This window comes from Megalops cyprinoides, chromosome 1 (genome assembly GCF_013368585.1).
Source record: "Megalops cyprinoides isolate fMegCyp1 chromosome 1, fMegCyp1.pri, whole genome shotgun sequence".
Classification (NCBI taxonomy): Eukaryota; Metazoa; Chordata; class Actinopteri; order Elopiformes; family Megalopidae; genus Megalops; species Megalops cyprinoides.
In genome coordinates this window covers 8,212,491-8,230,945 of record NC_050583.1, presented here as the reverse complement: position 1 = coordinate 8,230,945, position 18,455 = coordinate 8,212,491, and the positions used below count along the sequence as shown (strand labels likewise).

The window sequence follows — 18,455 nt, the reverse complement described above, 5'->3', positions numbered from 1 at the left end:
GTTACATCCAGCCAACATTTTTAACAGTGAAACATCTGAACAGTCTCTGTGTTAAATTGACAAAAAAGAGTGTCATACACATACACAAATGCACACACATACACACACAAACATACTTATATGGGGATTTCCTTACTTAGTTGCACCTGTCTTGTCTGAATTCACACATCAGAAACACAACAGGTCTCAATGTTAGCAATATGCGATGTGTGAAAATCAACATCACAAGATGAAGACAATGCATAAAGCTCTACAAATGCCTAAAGTACAGAGATGGTAAAAATAAAATATCAGAGAAAATACAAACTATGGAGTCCTATGAAAATGGTATATATATATATAGCAGATTGTTTTGTACATTATGAATTTATACACACAGTACAACAAATACACACATTAAAAATTAAAAAGTGATTTTTGCACAGTAAGTCTCTCATTGGAGGGTAGGCATTACAGTTCTGATTTCATCTGAGCAAACTGGAGCTGACTGGTGAAAAACCGAGCTCCTGAGAGCAGCGAGAAGAGGATGCCCTGACCAACCTACCCACCCCATCCCTGGTGAAAGCCGATTTGTCTTGTAGCTGTGGGATCCTGGTCATTGTTCGGAAATGAGATGGTTGAGATTGAACTGCTTGCCAAGTTCTTTACTTAGGACCTATACTGTTTAATTCCTAAATATATTGCATAGCCGCCTGCTACCAATGCTCCTACACCCAGTAAAGGTGCACATACTGCTCCTACCGCAATTGCTGCTGTTGTGAACTCTACTGCTGCCAAAGCAACTGCTCCAGCTGCTGCTGCTCCTGCTCCTGCTGCTCCTACTGCTGCTCCTGTTGCTGCTCCTATAAACCTTCTCTTATTCGTCCTTCTCTCTTCATTTCTCACTCTCTCCCATTCTTGCTCGTTTCGCCTCTCCATTTCTTGGCTGTTTGCCCTGAGCTCTCTCTCCAGCTCTGCTCTGATCTCTCTCTCCAGCTCCACTCTGATCGTTCTCTCCAGCTCTTCGGTAATCCTTCTCCTCTCCTCCTGCCTCTTTCTCTCCTCCTCCTGCCTCTTCCTCTCCTCCTCTTCTCTCATCTCTCTCTGCGTTTCCCGGTACATCTCATTTGTGTAATGTTGTCCTCCATTCCTATTCACCATTTGCTGCACCTTACCCAGCAGCTCTCGAACCTGTGTGATGTTGTTCTCTTTATTGTTGAAGACACGATATTCAAATTTACATTTAAGACTCCAAAGCTCACTACTTTGCCTGAGAAACTCCTCCACTGGTTGTTCCAGGTGGTCTCCTCCTGTAAACAGCAGCATTGTGTATTTTGTTGCCCCCTCTCCAAAATTCTTCTGGATCCACTCCACTGCTTTCCTCTCCTCCTGTGTGTATCTCCCCAGGCTGATCACCAGCAGAAACACATGTGGTCCCGGGACAGATAAGCGGACACATTCTCCTATTTCCCTCTTCACCTCCTCTTCATTCATTGATGTGTCAAAGACTCCTGGGGTGTCAATCACAGCAATGCTTCTACCTAGACGCACTCCAACCTGTTTCTCACAATGCTTTGTTACTGACTCCGGGGAGAATACTGCTGTAAATGCTTCTCTCCCCAGGATGGTGTTTCCTGTTGCACTCTTTCCTGCTCCGGTCTTACCCACCAGCACAATCCTCAGTTCATCAGATGTAGATGTAGGTCCATAAGCTGTAGAATAAAAAAAATCAAATTGGAATACATTACATTGAATCATTTCACTACATATGAAATCCACAACAAAACATTTTGAATTTGAAATCAATATCAACACAAATGTTTCTGCAACTTCCACCAAAAGCATTAAAATACTTACATAAACAATCAGAGAGAACAAGCTTTGCTCTACTGTGTGAAACCTCTCTGGCAGAGGGTGAATCCTTCTTAGTGAAAAGTACTGGGATACATTTGTTGCTTACAAGAGTCATATCTGTACAAGCAGTTGATTCTTCAAAGGAGAATTCGAAATGAATGGATACATTTGTTGTTAATTTTGGTGTTGAAGTTCAAGAATAGAATCAGTGTCGAGTATGTAATGGAAAATTCCACAGCTACATTTCGCTGGTAACTCTCACCTGCACCTCACTTCTAAAGAAGCCTTGGTTTCTCTGTAATAGAAAGTGTCTTCCATATACACTCATTAAGCACTTTATTAGGAACACTATACTAATACTGGGTAGGGCCTCCCTTTGCTCTCAGAACAGCCTCAATTCTTCATGGAATAGATTCCACAAGATGTTGGGAACATTCCTTTGAGATTCTGCTCCATGTCGACATGATTGCATCACACCATTTCTGCAGATTTGTCAGCTGCACATTCATGCTGCGAATGTCCCATTCTACCACATCCCAAAGGTGTTCTACTGGATTGAGATCTGGTGACAGGGAAGGCCACTAAAGAACACTGAACTCACTGTCATGTTCATGCGACAACTTTTGCCTTGTGACACGGTGCATTATCATGCTGGAAGTAGCCATTAGAAGATGGGTAAATTGTGGTCATGAAGAGATGCACATGGTCAGCAACAATACTCAAATAGGCTGTGGCATTCAAGCGATGATTGATTGGTATTAACGGGCCCAAAGTGTGCAAAGAAAACATTCCCCTCACCATTACACCACCGCCACCAGCCTGGACTGTTGACACAAGGCAGGTTGAGTCCATGGATTCCTGCTGCTGGTGCCAAATTCTGACCCTACCATCCGTGTGCCTCAGCAGAAATCGAGATTCATCAGACCAGGCCACATTTTTCCAGTCTTCAGCTGTCCAGTTTTGGTGAGCCTGTGCCCACTGCAGCCTCAGCTTTCTGTTCTTGGCTGACAGAAGTGGAACCCGATGTGGTCTTCTGCTGTTGTAGCCCATCCGCCTCAAGGTGCAACATGTTGTACATTCTGAGATGCTTTTCTGCTCAACACAATTGTACAGAGTGATTATCTGAGTTACTGTAGCCTTTCTGTCAGCTTGAACCAGTCTGGCCATTCTCCGTTGACCTCTCTCATCAACAAGGCATTTCCGTCCACAGAACTGCCGCTCACTGGATGTTTTTTGTTTTTGGCACCATTCTGAGTAAACTCTAAAATCCCAGGAATCCCAGGAGATCAGCAGTTACAGAAATACTCAGACCACCTCGTCTGGCACCAACAATCATTACACGGTCAAAATCACTGAGATCACATTTTCTCCCCATTCTGATGGTTGATGTGAACATTAACTGAAGCTCCTGACCTGTACCTGCATGATTTTGTGCATTTCACTGCTGCCACAACGTGATTAGATCACACTGCTGCCTTGGCTGATTAGATAATTAGACATATTAGTATTACTTAGTTAATGCAAGCTGAATCACTTCTTCACTTTTGATTCTTACCTTTTATGAAATTTTCCTAGTTTACTTCTTCCTTTCTCACCTCAACTCACAAAACATAACCACAAACAAAGGTCTCAAGGCTAGTGGTGTGCGAAGGGGGAGATACACATAAATATATAGTACAGCACTCAAGTGGATGCAACCACATGCTGATGCACTGAAGCTAAATGTAGACATAACAAAACCACGACAGACACGCTTGCACACGCACCACTTACCTGCATGCTCACAAAGCTCTGTCGACAGCGACACTTAATAGCCAAGACAAGCAACAGGAAGTGACACAGCCACAAGATGGCGATAATGCACAAAGTTGTAGACAAGAATGAGCAAGAATTACAGACACAGATGATGACGATACAGAGAAAACAAAAGCTTGCGGTCCTATGGATGACAACTGCATGAGAACTGTATAAGAACATTTTATGACGAGAACAGGCCATTCGGGCCAGCTAAGCTCACCCATTTCAATTAAAGTGTATCCAAAACTGCATCAGGTCTGGACTTGAACACTGCAAGGGTGTCTGCCTCAACTACATGACCTGGCAACCTATTCCATGTATTGATAGCTCTTTGTGCAAAATAATATTTCCTTATATCAGTGCGGAACTTACTCTAAACTAGTGTCCCCTTGTTCTACAGACTGAACTCACCCTAAAAATGTATTGTAGTTAACCTTATTGAGTCATTTTATAAATTTAAAAACCTCTATTAAATCACCCCTAAGTCTTCTCTCACTAAGTCTAAATAGGTTAAGTAACTTGAGTCTTTCCTCGTAGCTTTTATATTTCATGCCAGGAACTAATTTAGTTGCCCTTCTTTGAACTTTTTCAAGAACCTCAATATCTTTCTCATAGTGCGGTGCCCAGAACTGCACACAATAATCCAAGTGTGGTCTGACTAAAGCATTGTATAATTTCAATATAACCTCCTTAGATTTATACTCAATACTTTTGGCTATATATCCCAGCATCCTGTTGGCCTTTTTAACTGCTACAGCGCACTGCCTAGATCCTGTTAAGCTTGGGTCAACTATTACTCCCAAGTCTTTTTCAAATTGAGCACATTCTAGTTTTTTCCCCACATGAAGTAGTCTTGTCTAAGGTTCTAATTTCCCACATGCAAGACTAATACCTTAGTTGATGCTATACTGTTGGCTAGACCCCCTAGTTTTGTATCATCTGCAAATTTTACTATTCTACTACTAATAACTACTAACAACTACTACTAATCTCTGCATCAAGGTCATCAAAAATCATTTTAAATATGCTCCACATTTCTTTCACAGTTTTGCCATCTAGAAGAGGTACCCAGTTTATATTCCTTGTATAATCCTAAAAAAGTCAGCCCATCTAAAGTTGAAAACTCTAGCATTGGAGAATGCAGACTTAACTTGCCAAAAAATTTCAAATGTAACTGTACCATGGTCACTTGTTCCGAGTGGCTCCCCTACCTCAGTACTGCACGTTCTACTGCAAATTCTATCAGGATTATTACACAGAACCAGATCTAGAATTGTGCTCTCTCTTGTAGGTTGAGTAACAGATTGTATCAAAAAACAGTCATTTACAACATCCAAAAACTCTTCCTCTCATTTACCTTGACCTGACACAACTTCCCAATTAATTGAAGGGTAATTGAAGTCCCCCATTACTATTGTCTCACCCTCCTGACATGCTAGTTTAATGTTATCAAAGAGCATACTACTGACATTGCTGTCTGAGGCTGGTGGCCTATAGCATACTCCAACATTCAGACATTTTTCATTGTCCCCTGACATCTCAATCCATATGTCTTCACTAACACCAAGGGGCTCCATTCCTGGTATTTCCTGGATATTAAGATTATCCTTTACATAGAGAGCTACGCCTTCTCCTCTTCTATTGATTCTATCTTTTCTTACCAGCTTGCATTCCTCTACATTATACTCATCCCCATCCCCTGCACCAAGCCACGTCTCTGTGATCAAGCCCGCTCTGGCCAGGAGCTTGTCCGCATGCTCCAGGAGGTCTCCAGCCTGGACACCAGGCAGGCAACAGACCATGCGAGACTCCTTGTCACGCGAACACACTATGCTATCTGCCCCTCTAATGATTGAATCCCCCACTATCACTAACTCCCTTTTCTTGCAAGATGAGGCCGCCTGGGTGCCCTCGGGCTCTTCTGTCCTCTGACTTTCAGAATCGTGGGCCAACTCGTCCTGCAGTCACATGTAAACGGTCAGTCACCACGATCTCCGGAGATGCCGCCCCTCTTGGAATTGTGCACCCATTTCTACGCATATGCCCTACTGTAACCCAGCTCTCTCGCCCTATCTGGTCTGTATCTTCCCCCCTACCAGGCTTCGGTGAGCACGCTATCTCCCTATAGTGTGTATTAATCAGTTCCTGGAACTCTAACAATTCAGGATTACTGTGGAGTCCAGCTAGTTGGGCCTCGAGATCAAGAATCTTGTTCTCCAAGTGCTCAAGGAATCGGCAACGGTTGCAGATGAACTCATCCTGGAGGTCTCCCTCCAGAAATCCGATCATCCAGTAACTCTCACACAGTTTTGGCCACATTTTTTTCCCCTAATTGAACACGCTTTTCCTAAATAACGATTTACTGCCGAGACAGAATTACCAGCTAAAAAGTGCTAAAAGCACCGAGGTGGCTCAGAACAGCCAAAGGCAGAAATCAAACACAATAAATGCCACTTAGCCTAGATACAATAAAACAACGCTTACAGTTCAGCAAAAGCAGATGTGCTAACGCAGCCAGAATCAGGATATCCTAAAAGCAAACGCTGAAGAACGGTAAAAACAAAGTAAACAAGCGAACTGGCTGGCTAGCTAAACTAACCGACTAGCTAGCTAAAGTATGCTACTTAAAGATTTAGAGATTTGCCCCTGAGAGGGCGAAAAACTGCAAAAAAAAACTTCTCATCAGCTAGAATACAATGCGAATTAGCTACGTTTGCTAACGCGCTAGCTCGTTGGCCAACGCTTCGACGGAGGAAAAAAATGGAAAATTCCCTCTCTGTCCCCTAATGGCAACAAAAGATTCAACTTTAGGAGCAGATCAGACCTACTTTATTTAATAGCTAGGTGAATATCCCCAATTTTTATTTTTATCCGATTGAATGTAGGAGCACAGACACCACTCCACAAACACAGCACAAACACAGCAACTTATCCAGGCTAGAGCAATTGAGTAGAACGTTATATATCATTAAAAATCATTTTAACCACAATATCCAAAACATCTTTAGCCTGTACAGTGAGATCTAAATGGTCTGCTGCTGATGTACAGTATCATAGCATAATATAACTAATAATCTGAGCATGAATGAGCACGGCATTAAGTGGGTGATAAAGAAGTAGGAGATGAGGGGTCTGTTGAGAGTCTGAGGAAGGTGACCAGAGAAGCCATCTGGGTAGGAAATAGAGGTGTAAAGAGACATCATTATCTGTATCTGTATCTGTTCAACCAACAAAATCTTCTGTATCTGTATTCGGATAGTAGACCGGAAGTGTGCGTGATTTATACCGGAAGTCATGTTAAATAGGACAAATGTTGTATTTTCTAACCTAATATTCATTGGCAATGCAATTTTTGTGCCTTCAAAGCATCAAATTGCTCACTCCTTGGCGCTGTTTCAGAGCATTTGAAACTACCAAGTACAGGGAGTGAGCCATGCTCCTGATGTGCACAAATCCACCATCAGCGATGGCCTTCACCATGTTTGAGGCATTGTCTGTTACAAAAAATCTGCACAGAAAACTGACCATTGACCTCATTTTGCCATGCTGCAATGAGGTTCTGGAGCTGATCTAGTATAATCACTGCAGTGAGATCCACATTGATCATGGCCATGTTGATTAGGGTAGTAACACGTCTGTGTGTCACTGCCCCAGATCCAGTGATCTCACATCCTACCCAATGCCCTGTGAGTGACATGTAGACATCAGTGGAAAGCACGCTTGTCCAAATGTCTGTGGTACAGTGTACCACATCGCCCTCCATGCTTAACAGGGATTTCCTCACCTTTGCTTTAACATGTGTGAATGTGTGAGGGTACTGTGTAGCGTGGTGCAGTGACAGTTAGGAGCTTACGGAAACCCGTGTTTTCCTCAGTTGAGTAGGGCAAGTGGTCCTGGCAAATCATTTCACCCATAGTTTCTGTAATTTGCTTGGCAGTTGGGTGGTTGTCTGGGTACAGTGTTTTTGAATTGAACGCAGCCACTATTGGTGACAAAGAGGAGGCTGTCAGCACTCCAGCCTGAGCGGCTGGTTTCTCGCTGTCTGTCAGTGTGGGTGTGTCTTTTGTTTGTTTTTTCATGTGCTTTTGCTTTGTTTTCAGCCATCGCCCCACCTCCTGCCCTGCTGCCACGCCCACCACCTGAAGCCCATCCTGCACACCTGTTCCCGGTTCTCTCATCACCAGCCCATGTACAGTATATAAACCCTGCTGTTTCCTTTGTTCTTTGCCTGATCGTTTTCAGCCTTATTCCTGTGTCGTTCTCGCTGTTTGTTGGTTTTGACCTGTTTGGCTTTTTGACTCTGCCTGTTCCTGATTCTCCCTTTTTGCCTGCCGTATTTGATACCGTGTTTTCCCTGTGGATTTTTTGGTTACTGACTTTGGACTGGTTTTTTCATTATGACTTTGCCTGTGCGCTTGGACCTGTAATTAAAGGATCTCTTTTACTGCCTGTTTTGTCTGCGCCTGGGTCCTTTCCCTGACAACCCTGACAGAGGCTGGTTGCGGCTGTTTATTAGCCCTTCCTGGGGGGACCTGGGCAGACACGGTCACAACAGGATGTCTGAAATGCATATGGTTATGCATTACAGATGTTGATAGGTGTTTCAGATCCCTGCCTCTGCTTATTGTGGCCTTGCACAATTTGCAGATGACTTTAGTTGTATCAGTTGGGCTGATTGTAAAGTGCTCCCAGATAGCAGTGGTTGTTTTGCGATTTTTTTTTTTTTTTTTTTTTTTTTTTTGCTGGGGGTGCTGCAGAGACCATTGCTAGCTTCACAAATCACTTGTTGCTGTCACTTGAACTTGTTGCTGTCTGTTTTTAATAACCATGAAATACTTGGTAAGGTGTTAGTGGACGCTAAGTCAAAATTTCACGAAACCTATGGCTGATACAGCATGCTTTTTTTCAATATTTCGACTGGGTTTTTTAAATGGAGGATGTTAACACACACGCTAAAAACTACAGGTTCTAAGCTTCATTTTGATGCATAGGTTGCGGGGGTTTGAAAGAAATCCAGCTGCCACATCAGGCTTTTGTCTCGCTAGCTCCCGAACATGACGCCTCCTCCTCCTCGATGCGAAAGTGATAGCCGGGAACGGTCAGCTCTTATCCCGCTGCCTGCTTTGCGCTGACTCGGTGGGGGCGACTACAGAACAGAGCGATCACTTTTCAATAATGTGTAGTAAACGAAACGACTAGTTAGTGAAATCAAAGTCCTGTGTTGCAAACAGACTGGGCATTTTTATCTTGTGGCCATCCACAATGATACGAATCGATTTGAAGAAACATGATGGCTGACGCACAGACATGTCAATCATGGCTTTTTTCCCGGAATAATAACGAGCAACTTCGGGTAGAAAAAATATGTTTCCATCGCATTATTTGTGCTTTCCCGAATAACGTATTCGGATTCGGGTACATCCCTAGAAGGAAATGCAGAGGGAAGCAAAAATGAAAGCTCCCCTGTGCGTAGCAGCAAAGCAGAGATGGTGCTCTTTACCTGAAGTGCAGCTGATTCTGAAGTGTATCAAGTCCCCCATTTCTTGCAGTCAAACAAGGCTTCAGTGAGGAGCTTCCTGGGTTTCACTCACAAACTCAAGTAACCGCAGCTCGAGGGATGGACAGATGGACAGACAGACTGGGAGAAACCCAAACAAATCTGACAGAGCTGCTGAAAGATGCTGCAGTCTGCAGGTTAGGAAATCACAAGATGGGAAGATGGGGGGGGGGGGGGGGGGGGTTAAGTTGGACTCCTCCTCCACTTGCACCATGAGTTTGTGATTCTTTGCTGATTGGAGGAGCAAGCAGCACCTAAAAGTGATCTTGGGCCAGACTTACCCCAGGCCAGTCTCTATTATTATTTTCTGGGCATGGTCAATTTTGCAGTAAAGAAAAAGATGATGGAGAGAAGTCGTAGGTGTTTTGTGTAGGAGTCATTTGCTTTTGCTGTTATTTTCACCAGAGAAAAATAAGTTACCTTTCATTAAGATATAGCATACATAAAGACTGAAAAAACATTGGGAATACAACTTGACAAGTCTGTAATAAAATCAGTTTAACAAATAAGTTGATTGTTGGGTTTATTGATCAATACCAACATGTTCCAATAAAATCATTTATTAATGTGTCACAGTAAGATTGATGAGTTCAGAACAAGTTTGGCATTTCACCTATTGAAGATGAACCTTTGCGCTGTATGATGATTAAAAAGTCAATGTTCAGTTAATAGGAGAAACAGCACAGCAAAAAAAAAGGATCAAGTGCTTACCAGACTACACCACTGGCAATCATGATTAGTTCCTAGAATACTCACCTAACAACAAACATTGTTGTCGATTATTTATTTATTTACAGTTTTTCTGTTCCTTTTCATGGTTCAGGTTAATCTTTGTTTCACTTGTTACAATTTTGGAAAGGGGGTATAGACCAACAGATGAGGTAATTTTTACCTTATTGATTGATTGCATATTCCAAAGCCCTGCACATACTGAGGGATGTGGGTATGCTCTAAGTCTAAGTAGATCAAACAAAGGAAACACCTATGTGATAGTGAGGGTGGCAGGGCTATGAAATTAATCCATTTTAGAAATTACGTTTCTGTTTCCTTTTAGTTTAGTTTAGTTTAGCAGAATGCTTGGAAGTATCCTTGAAGTAGTCCTGTAGCCATGCACTTTGACTTCAGACCAACTCTTTGAGTCTACCCTCCATTACATTACAGTAGCAAAACAACCTCAAATCCTATGAGGAACCATTTCCACCAGCCCTCTACTGTATTAATGCAGAAAGTTCATACAGTTCTACAGATCCCATGAAATTCTTGTCTTATATCTAAACTCTCTGTGATAGTCTTCACTGTCATGTCTTCAAAAATATTGGAAATGTTAACGGCTGAGTACAAGATGGACTGGCGCTATGAACAGACTGGTCATCTAGGGTGCCACTCAATAAACAATAACTGAGATGAGTGAATGAGTGATGTTATGAGGGGGTAGTGTCTCACTCACACACCTACACACGTATTCTTTTGTTTTGGGTTTTTTCTTTTGGCACCTGCTGCTACGACATCATGCAGCTGACGGTCCCTCGAGGGGTGGGGCTACCTCTGGTTGCCTTCATAGGTGGAGGCAGAAGGATCTGGATCTGGATGTGTCCAAATCAGAATAAATGAATTTATACTCAGGCTATACAAGGGTGTTTATCAGCAGCTGCACCAATGTACTTTCAAGCTGAAGTTTCCCACTAGATGGGGCACTTACACAGAGCTGTAAACTGATCTTGAGGGAATTGTGACATAGTGTGGTGTGTGAGACAGAGGAGAAAACATCAGCAATAAAAGAACAAGTGAGTGTTACCATCTCTTATGAAACCTTTCATTTTCTGTTTGAGTAAAAAGACCGGTCTGATCTGGAAATTCCTGTGCTCATTTGTGAAAAACAACCAGTTAATAACTCCCCACTCTGCTTTGCACATCCCTAATCATATAGCTTATAAAAATGCCATTTTTTTGATACAATACAACCGTATATTCTGCAGCCATTAATATATACAAAGCAAGACACTGTGTCCTCCATTAAAGCAATGCTCTGTATAGTTATAGCTAAAATGTCAAAGTGGAGCACTGAGTGGCAGACCAAAAAAAAAAAAAAACATACACGTGCAACAGGGAAAGACCTGTTGACAGAAGGCCAAACTCCCCCATTTTGGGGGTTTCATATACTTCAGCAAAAAAGCCTTTCAAATAATATAAATGTAAATGAATATGTAAGCGACTGAAGACAGTAAAGGCCATATGGGCATACTGATTCAAACTGCAAGGGGAGAATGATATCAACTTTCTTTTATAAATCATTCTAAAATTGAAACTAATGCTTTAAAACTCTGAAAGAAATTTTGAAATGTTCATTTCCTCCCCAGTTTTACTGTTTACAATGGCTGAATTGCTTTTTCTGTTTTACTTCTTCTCAGCATTCAGTTGCTTTTTTCCTTTATTCAGTTTAACTCCTAAATATATTGCGTACCCACCAGCTGCCAATGCCCCTATACCCAGTAATGGTGCACATACTGCTCCTGCCACAGCTACTGCTGTTACCTCTGCTGCTACTAAAGCTACTGTTGCTCCTGTTGCTGCTCCTGCTGCTCCTACTGCTGCTCCTGTTGCTGCTCCTACCAACCGTTTCTTGTCTCTCTTTCTTTCTTCTTCTCTTTTCACTCTCTTCCATTCTTTCTCCCTCTGCCTGGCTTCTGCTTCCCTCATCTTTTTCTGAGCTTCCTGGTACATCTCATTGGTGTAACATTGTCCTCCATTTTCCTTTACCATTGCCTCTATCTTCTCCAGCAGCTCTGAAACTTGGCTGGACTCTGTCTCCACTTTGTTGTTGAAGACATGAAAATCAAAGTCGCACATGAGTCTCCAAAGCCCTTTGCTTTGTAAGAGAAACTCCTCCACCGGTGTTTCCAGCTCGTCTCCGCCTGTAAACAGCAGCATTGTGTACTTTGCTGCCTTCACTCCAAAATTCCTCTTGATCCACTCCACAGAGGCCCTTTCCTCCTGTGTGTATCTCCCCAGCCTGATGACCAGCAGAAACACATGTGGTCCTGGGACAGATAAGCGGACACATTCCTCTATTTTCATTTTCAACTCCTCTTCAGTCATTGATGTGTCAAAGATACCTGGGGTGTCAATCACAGCAATGCTTCTGCCTCCACAATCTCCTAACTGCATTTCACACTTCTGGGTTACTGACTCTGGGGAGAATCGTGCTTTAAAGGCCTTTCTGCCAAGGATGGTGTTTCCTGTTGCACTCTTTCCTGCTCCAGTCTTACCCAACAGCACAATCCTCAGCTCATTAGATGTATATCCTTGTCCAAAATCTGTGGAACAGGAGTTAAGATTAAAGATTACTATTGAAGTGTTTTACAGTATCCTGTTTCTGAGATCTAATGGTTTGTTGTAATTATGGTTTCTAAGATATCACATTAATTAAATGTATATTTTTACCATAAGAAAAGATTTGTAGGAGCAGAAATATCACATTTCATATTTTCCATAACACAACTAAGCATTTCATAATTGACTGTTTTATTGCACATACATGCAGACACAGAGATACACACATACATTCAGTGAGGGCTGAACATAAACATGTTTAATAATGAAGATAAACTTGTTTCACCAGTAGTGTTATGTGGATTTAGGTGAATATATGACCGCCTCTATAGCTTTTTTTATCATTCTGATTCAGATATTTGGTTTTTATAAACGTATTATCAGAAATGTGAGCAATACTTTATTTTGCACTGGAATTTGGCTGCTCTGCAAAGTGGAAATTCTGTTAAGGCAGCTATGTTAACTGTTTTGACTTTGGTTTGTAGAGATGTACCAAATCAATTGGGAAAAAAAAAACTGTAAAATGTAGTAAAGGGAAGAACATTAAACAAACTCACATGCTGCTTCTTCAGGTGTGTCCATTTTCCCTTACAGGGAGTTCAGGCATCTTAAAATATATGAAGCACAGTTAGCAACAAACACTCCTGTTTGCTTGCCACACCCCTGTCCTGTGTTGAGTATATGCCATCCCTCTCACTCCACTTTGAAAACCCTAATAACAGGTACTTAACATGAATACTTAAAGGGACACCCACCAAACACCAATACTGCAAAATGAGCATCCTTGTTTACATTCACGTCAAGATATGTACTATGGGAAAAGAATTCCTCAGTGGACTCAGAACTGCAGATACATTTGTTCTTAGTTCTTAATGTGGCTGAACCAGATGGACTAGTTAACATCTACAGGAAATTCAGCACTAACCCTCACTAAATATCATTTCTACTTTTGTTTCCTTCAAAATGAGAGTGTTCTCCCTGCTGAGTATGGCAATGATGGTATCCTCACGCAGAAGCAACAACATTAGTTTCGAGAGTTTTTTATTTGGTCAAAAAGTATGGACCTGATAAAAATCAGTAGTGTGATACAGATTATAGTCCTCTTCAAGGTTATATTACAAGTATTTATTCATACCTTGATTCAGACACATCCATTGTATATGATAAAACCTTACTTAGCTCACATTTTACATATTATTTATTTACACAGGTCAATATACACTGAAGCGTTTCAGGTTAGGATTAAAATTAAAGGGTTCAACAGTAAAGATTCCCTACCTGGGAACTGTACCTACAAAATCTGGCTACAAACCTGGTTCCTAAACTACTTCACCACACTGCTGCAGTAAAGTATGGATTTAACTTGAAAATAAAATATTCACTAGCTAAAAGATTGTTTCAGGCACATAAATGTTTCTTGAAAACCAAGAATTCAACGTTTCCAATCATGTGTGTTTGAAGGTAATGGTGCACATTTATAAGCATAGAGAGTTTGAAAGTCAGAACTCATCTAATGAAGAAAACAGTTCTGAAACACTAGACAGGGACAGACTGATGCCACTGACTATGAAAGCCAATAGAACATGACAACAATTAGTACACAAAATACTCACCTAACACTGATATTGCTGCTGACTCTTTCCTTTATAAGTTGATATTGTGAAGTTCCAGACTGGTGACTCTGAAATGTTGCTGGGGTAAGTGGCTTCTTACCTGCCTTTGGAAAATACCATCTGATCTTTGGCATACTGATTGGCTTACCTGCTGCAGAAGAACAATGTGGGCTGGGCCACTGAACTTGTGCAACCTGACTAGACAAAGGAAGCCAGGTATACTACCATGCATCCCTCAATAGATCACAGAATCCAAAACACATCACAATACTGTACATAAAATAAACAGCAAGTAATACACATAGCAGGTGTTAGGGTGTGGGGACTGAGGTGGAACCAAGATGCAGTCTGAAGAGGTGAGTCTTCAGTCTGCATCGGAAGATAACCAGTGATTCCACTATCCTGACCCCAGTGGGGACTTCATTCCATGACTGAGGGACCAGTATAGACAGGGATTGCGCATGAGAGAAGGGACCCCATCGGGACGGGACAGTCAGTTGCCCCACGGTTGCAGAGCTTAGTGTTCTTGGTGGAACATACAGTTTGAAGACCAGTTGTAGGTATGAGGGGGCTGTCCTGTATGCCAGCACCAAGGTTTTGAACTTGATGCGAGCTATAACAGGAATCCAATAAGTGAGGTGAGGAGGGGAGTAACTACGTTTAGGGAGATTGTAGACAAGTCGTGCAGCTGCATTCTGTATCAGTTGTAGGGGTTTAATGGCAGAGGCAGGAAGACAAGCAAAGAAGGAGTTACAGTAGTCCAAGCAGGAACAGGGCCTGAACGAGGAGCTGTGTAGAATGCATAGTGAGGTAAGGGCAGATCCTTTACTTTCGCAAGGCATACTGGTTCGAAACAGTGTGTAGAAGCTTGTATCAAATTGCCATTTCCACGTGACTGATGACGTCCAAAGCTTCGTACGTCACTGAACGATTCGAAGTTTTGGCGCTATCCCATACACCATTAGCTATAAAAACAATGGAGAGAGAACCGGCAGGTTTTCGGTGTTTCATAGTGAGCCGAGATAGATTGATACGTAAAATATGGAGATGACAAGTGGAAAGCGTTGATCGCGAGTGTGGGAATATTTTGACCTGTTATCCATTAATTGTAATGTTCAGACATTGTAGCCACAATTATGTTTAAAAATATTTTTAATATTTAATTTGTTTCTTTAGCCTAGGTCAAATCACTTAGGTGGTGATGCCCAACTTGAGTTGATAGGCATGAAGCCTCGGTCACCAGAAGTATCGATGGTAGCTATACTGTATGCTGTATGCTGTCATGACAGCTATAATTCAAGGACAACGCATTTAAACACAATTTTATTGTAGCAAATAGAGACAGGTAGCAACATACATTTCTTTTACAGGACTTTAATGACTGATCGAAGATCAGACTGAAGACACATCGTGTTCTTAGGCTTTCACAGTACATAACGTTCTGAAACTGAAATCAACCAGGTGTTGTGTGCAGTCTTCCTCCTGAGTGTCGAGCTCATGGCTGCTGTAATTTCTGCAAACCACCAGATGTCACTGTGTCTGTCTTTGATGCTTCATTCGAAGCTTCGGATCTTTTTTCGGCACAATCAGGAAGAAGCTTCAAAAGCCTCACAAGACTTTGTCCGCCCATCACTAAAAAAAAAAAAAAACACACACACATGAAACATAAGGCAACCAGTCCCCGAATGTTTCTACCTGTGGGCCTCAACCAGGTCTTACCTCAACCCTGGCCCTTTTTTTTCCTCCTCTCAGATAGAGGGCCTTAAATAAGCTTGCCCCCCTTAGACCCTACCATTGTTCGGATCACAATCAATTAACTAAGGAGAAACAATAAAAAGCTTAATTCTCTCCTTAACATATTAACATATATAACATGAATATACAGAGACAATAACATTCAACATACACATTTACCCCGCCACCAATATAGTAAAATTACCCAAACTTTGAAAACAATTCCTCCCTTGTACTACACCAACGTGAACTACACTTCCCACAATGCATAAAACCACCATGTTCAGTGCGGTGCGCTCCTTTGCATGCCACCAGACGCACAGGTGAGTACGACCGGGATTTCTTTAATACTGTAAGTTTGATAAATGACATATACTGTATGAAGTCCAAACCTAGCTCACTGTTAATACAAAGTAACGTGTGCACCCGTTAAAATGTATATACACAGTTCGCTAATGTACCCCGGAAAAATGTAAAGTATTATTTTAACTTATTTTTAATGCAAACCCCCGGAGCTCATTCTACCGCTTAGTTTGGTGGAAAAATAATAATGTATCCGGCGATGTGAACCAACCAATAACGAACATGAAATCAAACATGGTTTAGCGTATTTACAATATTTCAATTCCATTTCAGACGGCGCGCGTTTTCCCTCGCTTCCTCATCGCGAGACGGACACCGAAATTAGGGACGGAGAATTACAACACAATTGGTTCTCTGTCACAGCGTACCTTACTTCTAAGACACAATACAAAAGACCCTACGTTTGGGACCTGCTTAAATCACCAGTAACAAAAAGCAATATACATTTAAAATCTACCCAGACCCATCACCAGAAAGCCAGAATATCCAGAAAAAAGTGTTTTAATACAGAGTACTGATTAAACATTTATATATAAAGTGTGTGAAACACTAGGATTACATCATTATCCAGATTTATGCCTATAAGAAACTGCCTACAATATATAGAATAGTGCTCTGTCCCTACCTCTGAAAATAAACTCAGTGATGAGGATGGATCTTCAGTTACAAAGCCCCACAAAGAGTCATACCATCACATGCGCGGTTCCTCTACTTATATCCCTAAGAGCACAAAGCATCCTACTATCCTACTGTATGCTGCCATAAAGTAGTGTGCATACCAATTGGCTGTTATAACTCAGTTATACAACACGCATACTTATTACATCAGAGATGGGACAGAAAGAGAGCAACAGGGGAAATGAGAACAGAATAGATATAAAGAAGAGGGACATAACATTGTGACTCCCTGCCATCTTCAACAGGGCTATATCTCCACTGACAAATGATGCAGGAGTTACCAGCTCGAAGGTCATGAATGGGCCTCTGAACTGGTGCCTCTTGCACCATTTGTGGAACCTCTGCGTGTAACTTGTAACCATAGTGCATAAGCACCGGTGTCTCTCTTGTCTTTATTGTTGAAGACGGGATGTTCAAAGTCCTGCCTGAGAATCCAAAGCTCACTACTTTGCCTGAGAAACTCTTCCACTGGTTTATCCAGCTGATCTCCTCCTGTAAACAGCAGCATTGTGTACTTTGCTGCCCCCTCTCCAAAATTCTTCTTGATCTACTCCACTGCTGCCCTCTCCTCCTGTGTGAATCTCCCCAGCCTGATGACCAGCAGAAACACATGTGGTCCTGGGACAGATAAGCGGACACATCTCTCTAATTCTCTTCTCACCTCTTCTTCAGTCATTGATGTGTCAATTACAGCTATGCTCCTGCCTCCACGCTCTGCAAAGCGAATCTCACAGGTCTTTGTTGTTGACTCTGGGCTCATATCTTCTGTAAACTTTTCTCTCCCCAGGATGGTGTTTCCTATTGCACTCTTTCCTGCTCCAGTCTTACCCACCAGCACAATCCTCAGCTCATCAGATGTACGTCCCACTCTAAAATCTATATAACAACACAACATTTCATCACTGGACATTATATAACAAGATAATTGCACTATGCAGTATTTTAGCATATCATATTTTAGGCTCTAATGGAACATTATGATATGTTTACTAATATGCCACATTACTTAAATGTGTAGTTTACAGTACGACCTTTCATAGTCACCATAAAACTGTTGAGAGATTGAGAATTGGAAACTGGTAGTGTTTGTTATGTTTCTAAACTATTCTTTTTTATGTTATTGTTCTTTTCATGCACTGGCAAGGAAACTTAAGTAGGTGTTTAAAAGTTCAATATATGAAAAGAATACATTTAAGCCTAATATTTTGTTAGGATTGTTTGAACTGAAGTGCACTGTATTTTCATGGAACCTACTTTGATTGGATATACAATGCTTGTTTTCACTGGATCTGCTTTAATTGAAAATCACGTGTTAAACTGAAAATGTGTTGTTTCAGGTTAGTGGGAACATTAAATTTGCCCATTTATAAAAGTATTGTAGCTGTACCTATATTGGCATCCACAAGTGTAGTTGAGGTGCTTTCTTTTTGTTGTGTATGATACCTTTGAAACGGTATTAAGAAAGCAGATTTATCGCCAACCTTTTTAAATATCATGTATTTTACTGAAATTCTGCTTATTCATTTGCGAACTTTCCAGGGCCAGCCATT

At 41.6% G+C, this 18,455-nt stretch overlaps 2 protein-coding genes across 2 annotated transcripts; both read right to left on the bottom strand.

The window, feature by feature from the left end:
* Window positions 1-589: 589 nt before the first annotated feature.
* LOC118788715 (GTPase IMAP family member 4-like) lies at window positions 590-9,221 on the bottom strand. Its single transcript, XM_036544742.1, has 2 exons — window positions 9,131-9,221; window positions 590-1,691 (listed from the first exon to the last, which is right to left on the bottom strand). Exons 1-2 carry the CDS (start codon window positions 9,168-9,170, stop codon window positions 649-651), a joined length of 1,083 nt encoding a protein of 360 aa, XP_036400635.1. The 5' UTR covers window positions 9,171-9,221; the 3' UTR covers window positions 590-648.
* A 1,465-nt stretch (window positions 9,222-10,686) lies between these two features.
* Window positions 10,687-13,099, bottom strand: LOC118787762 (GTPase IMAP family member 4-like). The gene is made up of 3 exons (XM_036543422.1): window positions 13,075-13,099; window positions 11,798-12,501; window positions 10,687-10,770 (listed from the first exon to the last, which is right to left on the bottom strand). The coding sequence occupies exons 1-3, from the start codon at window positions 13,097-13,099 to the stop codon at window positions 10,687-10,689; spliced, it is 813 nt and encodes a 270-aa protein (XP_036399315.1).
* Window positions 13,100-18,455: the final 5,356 nt, after the last annotated feature.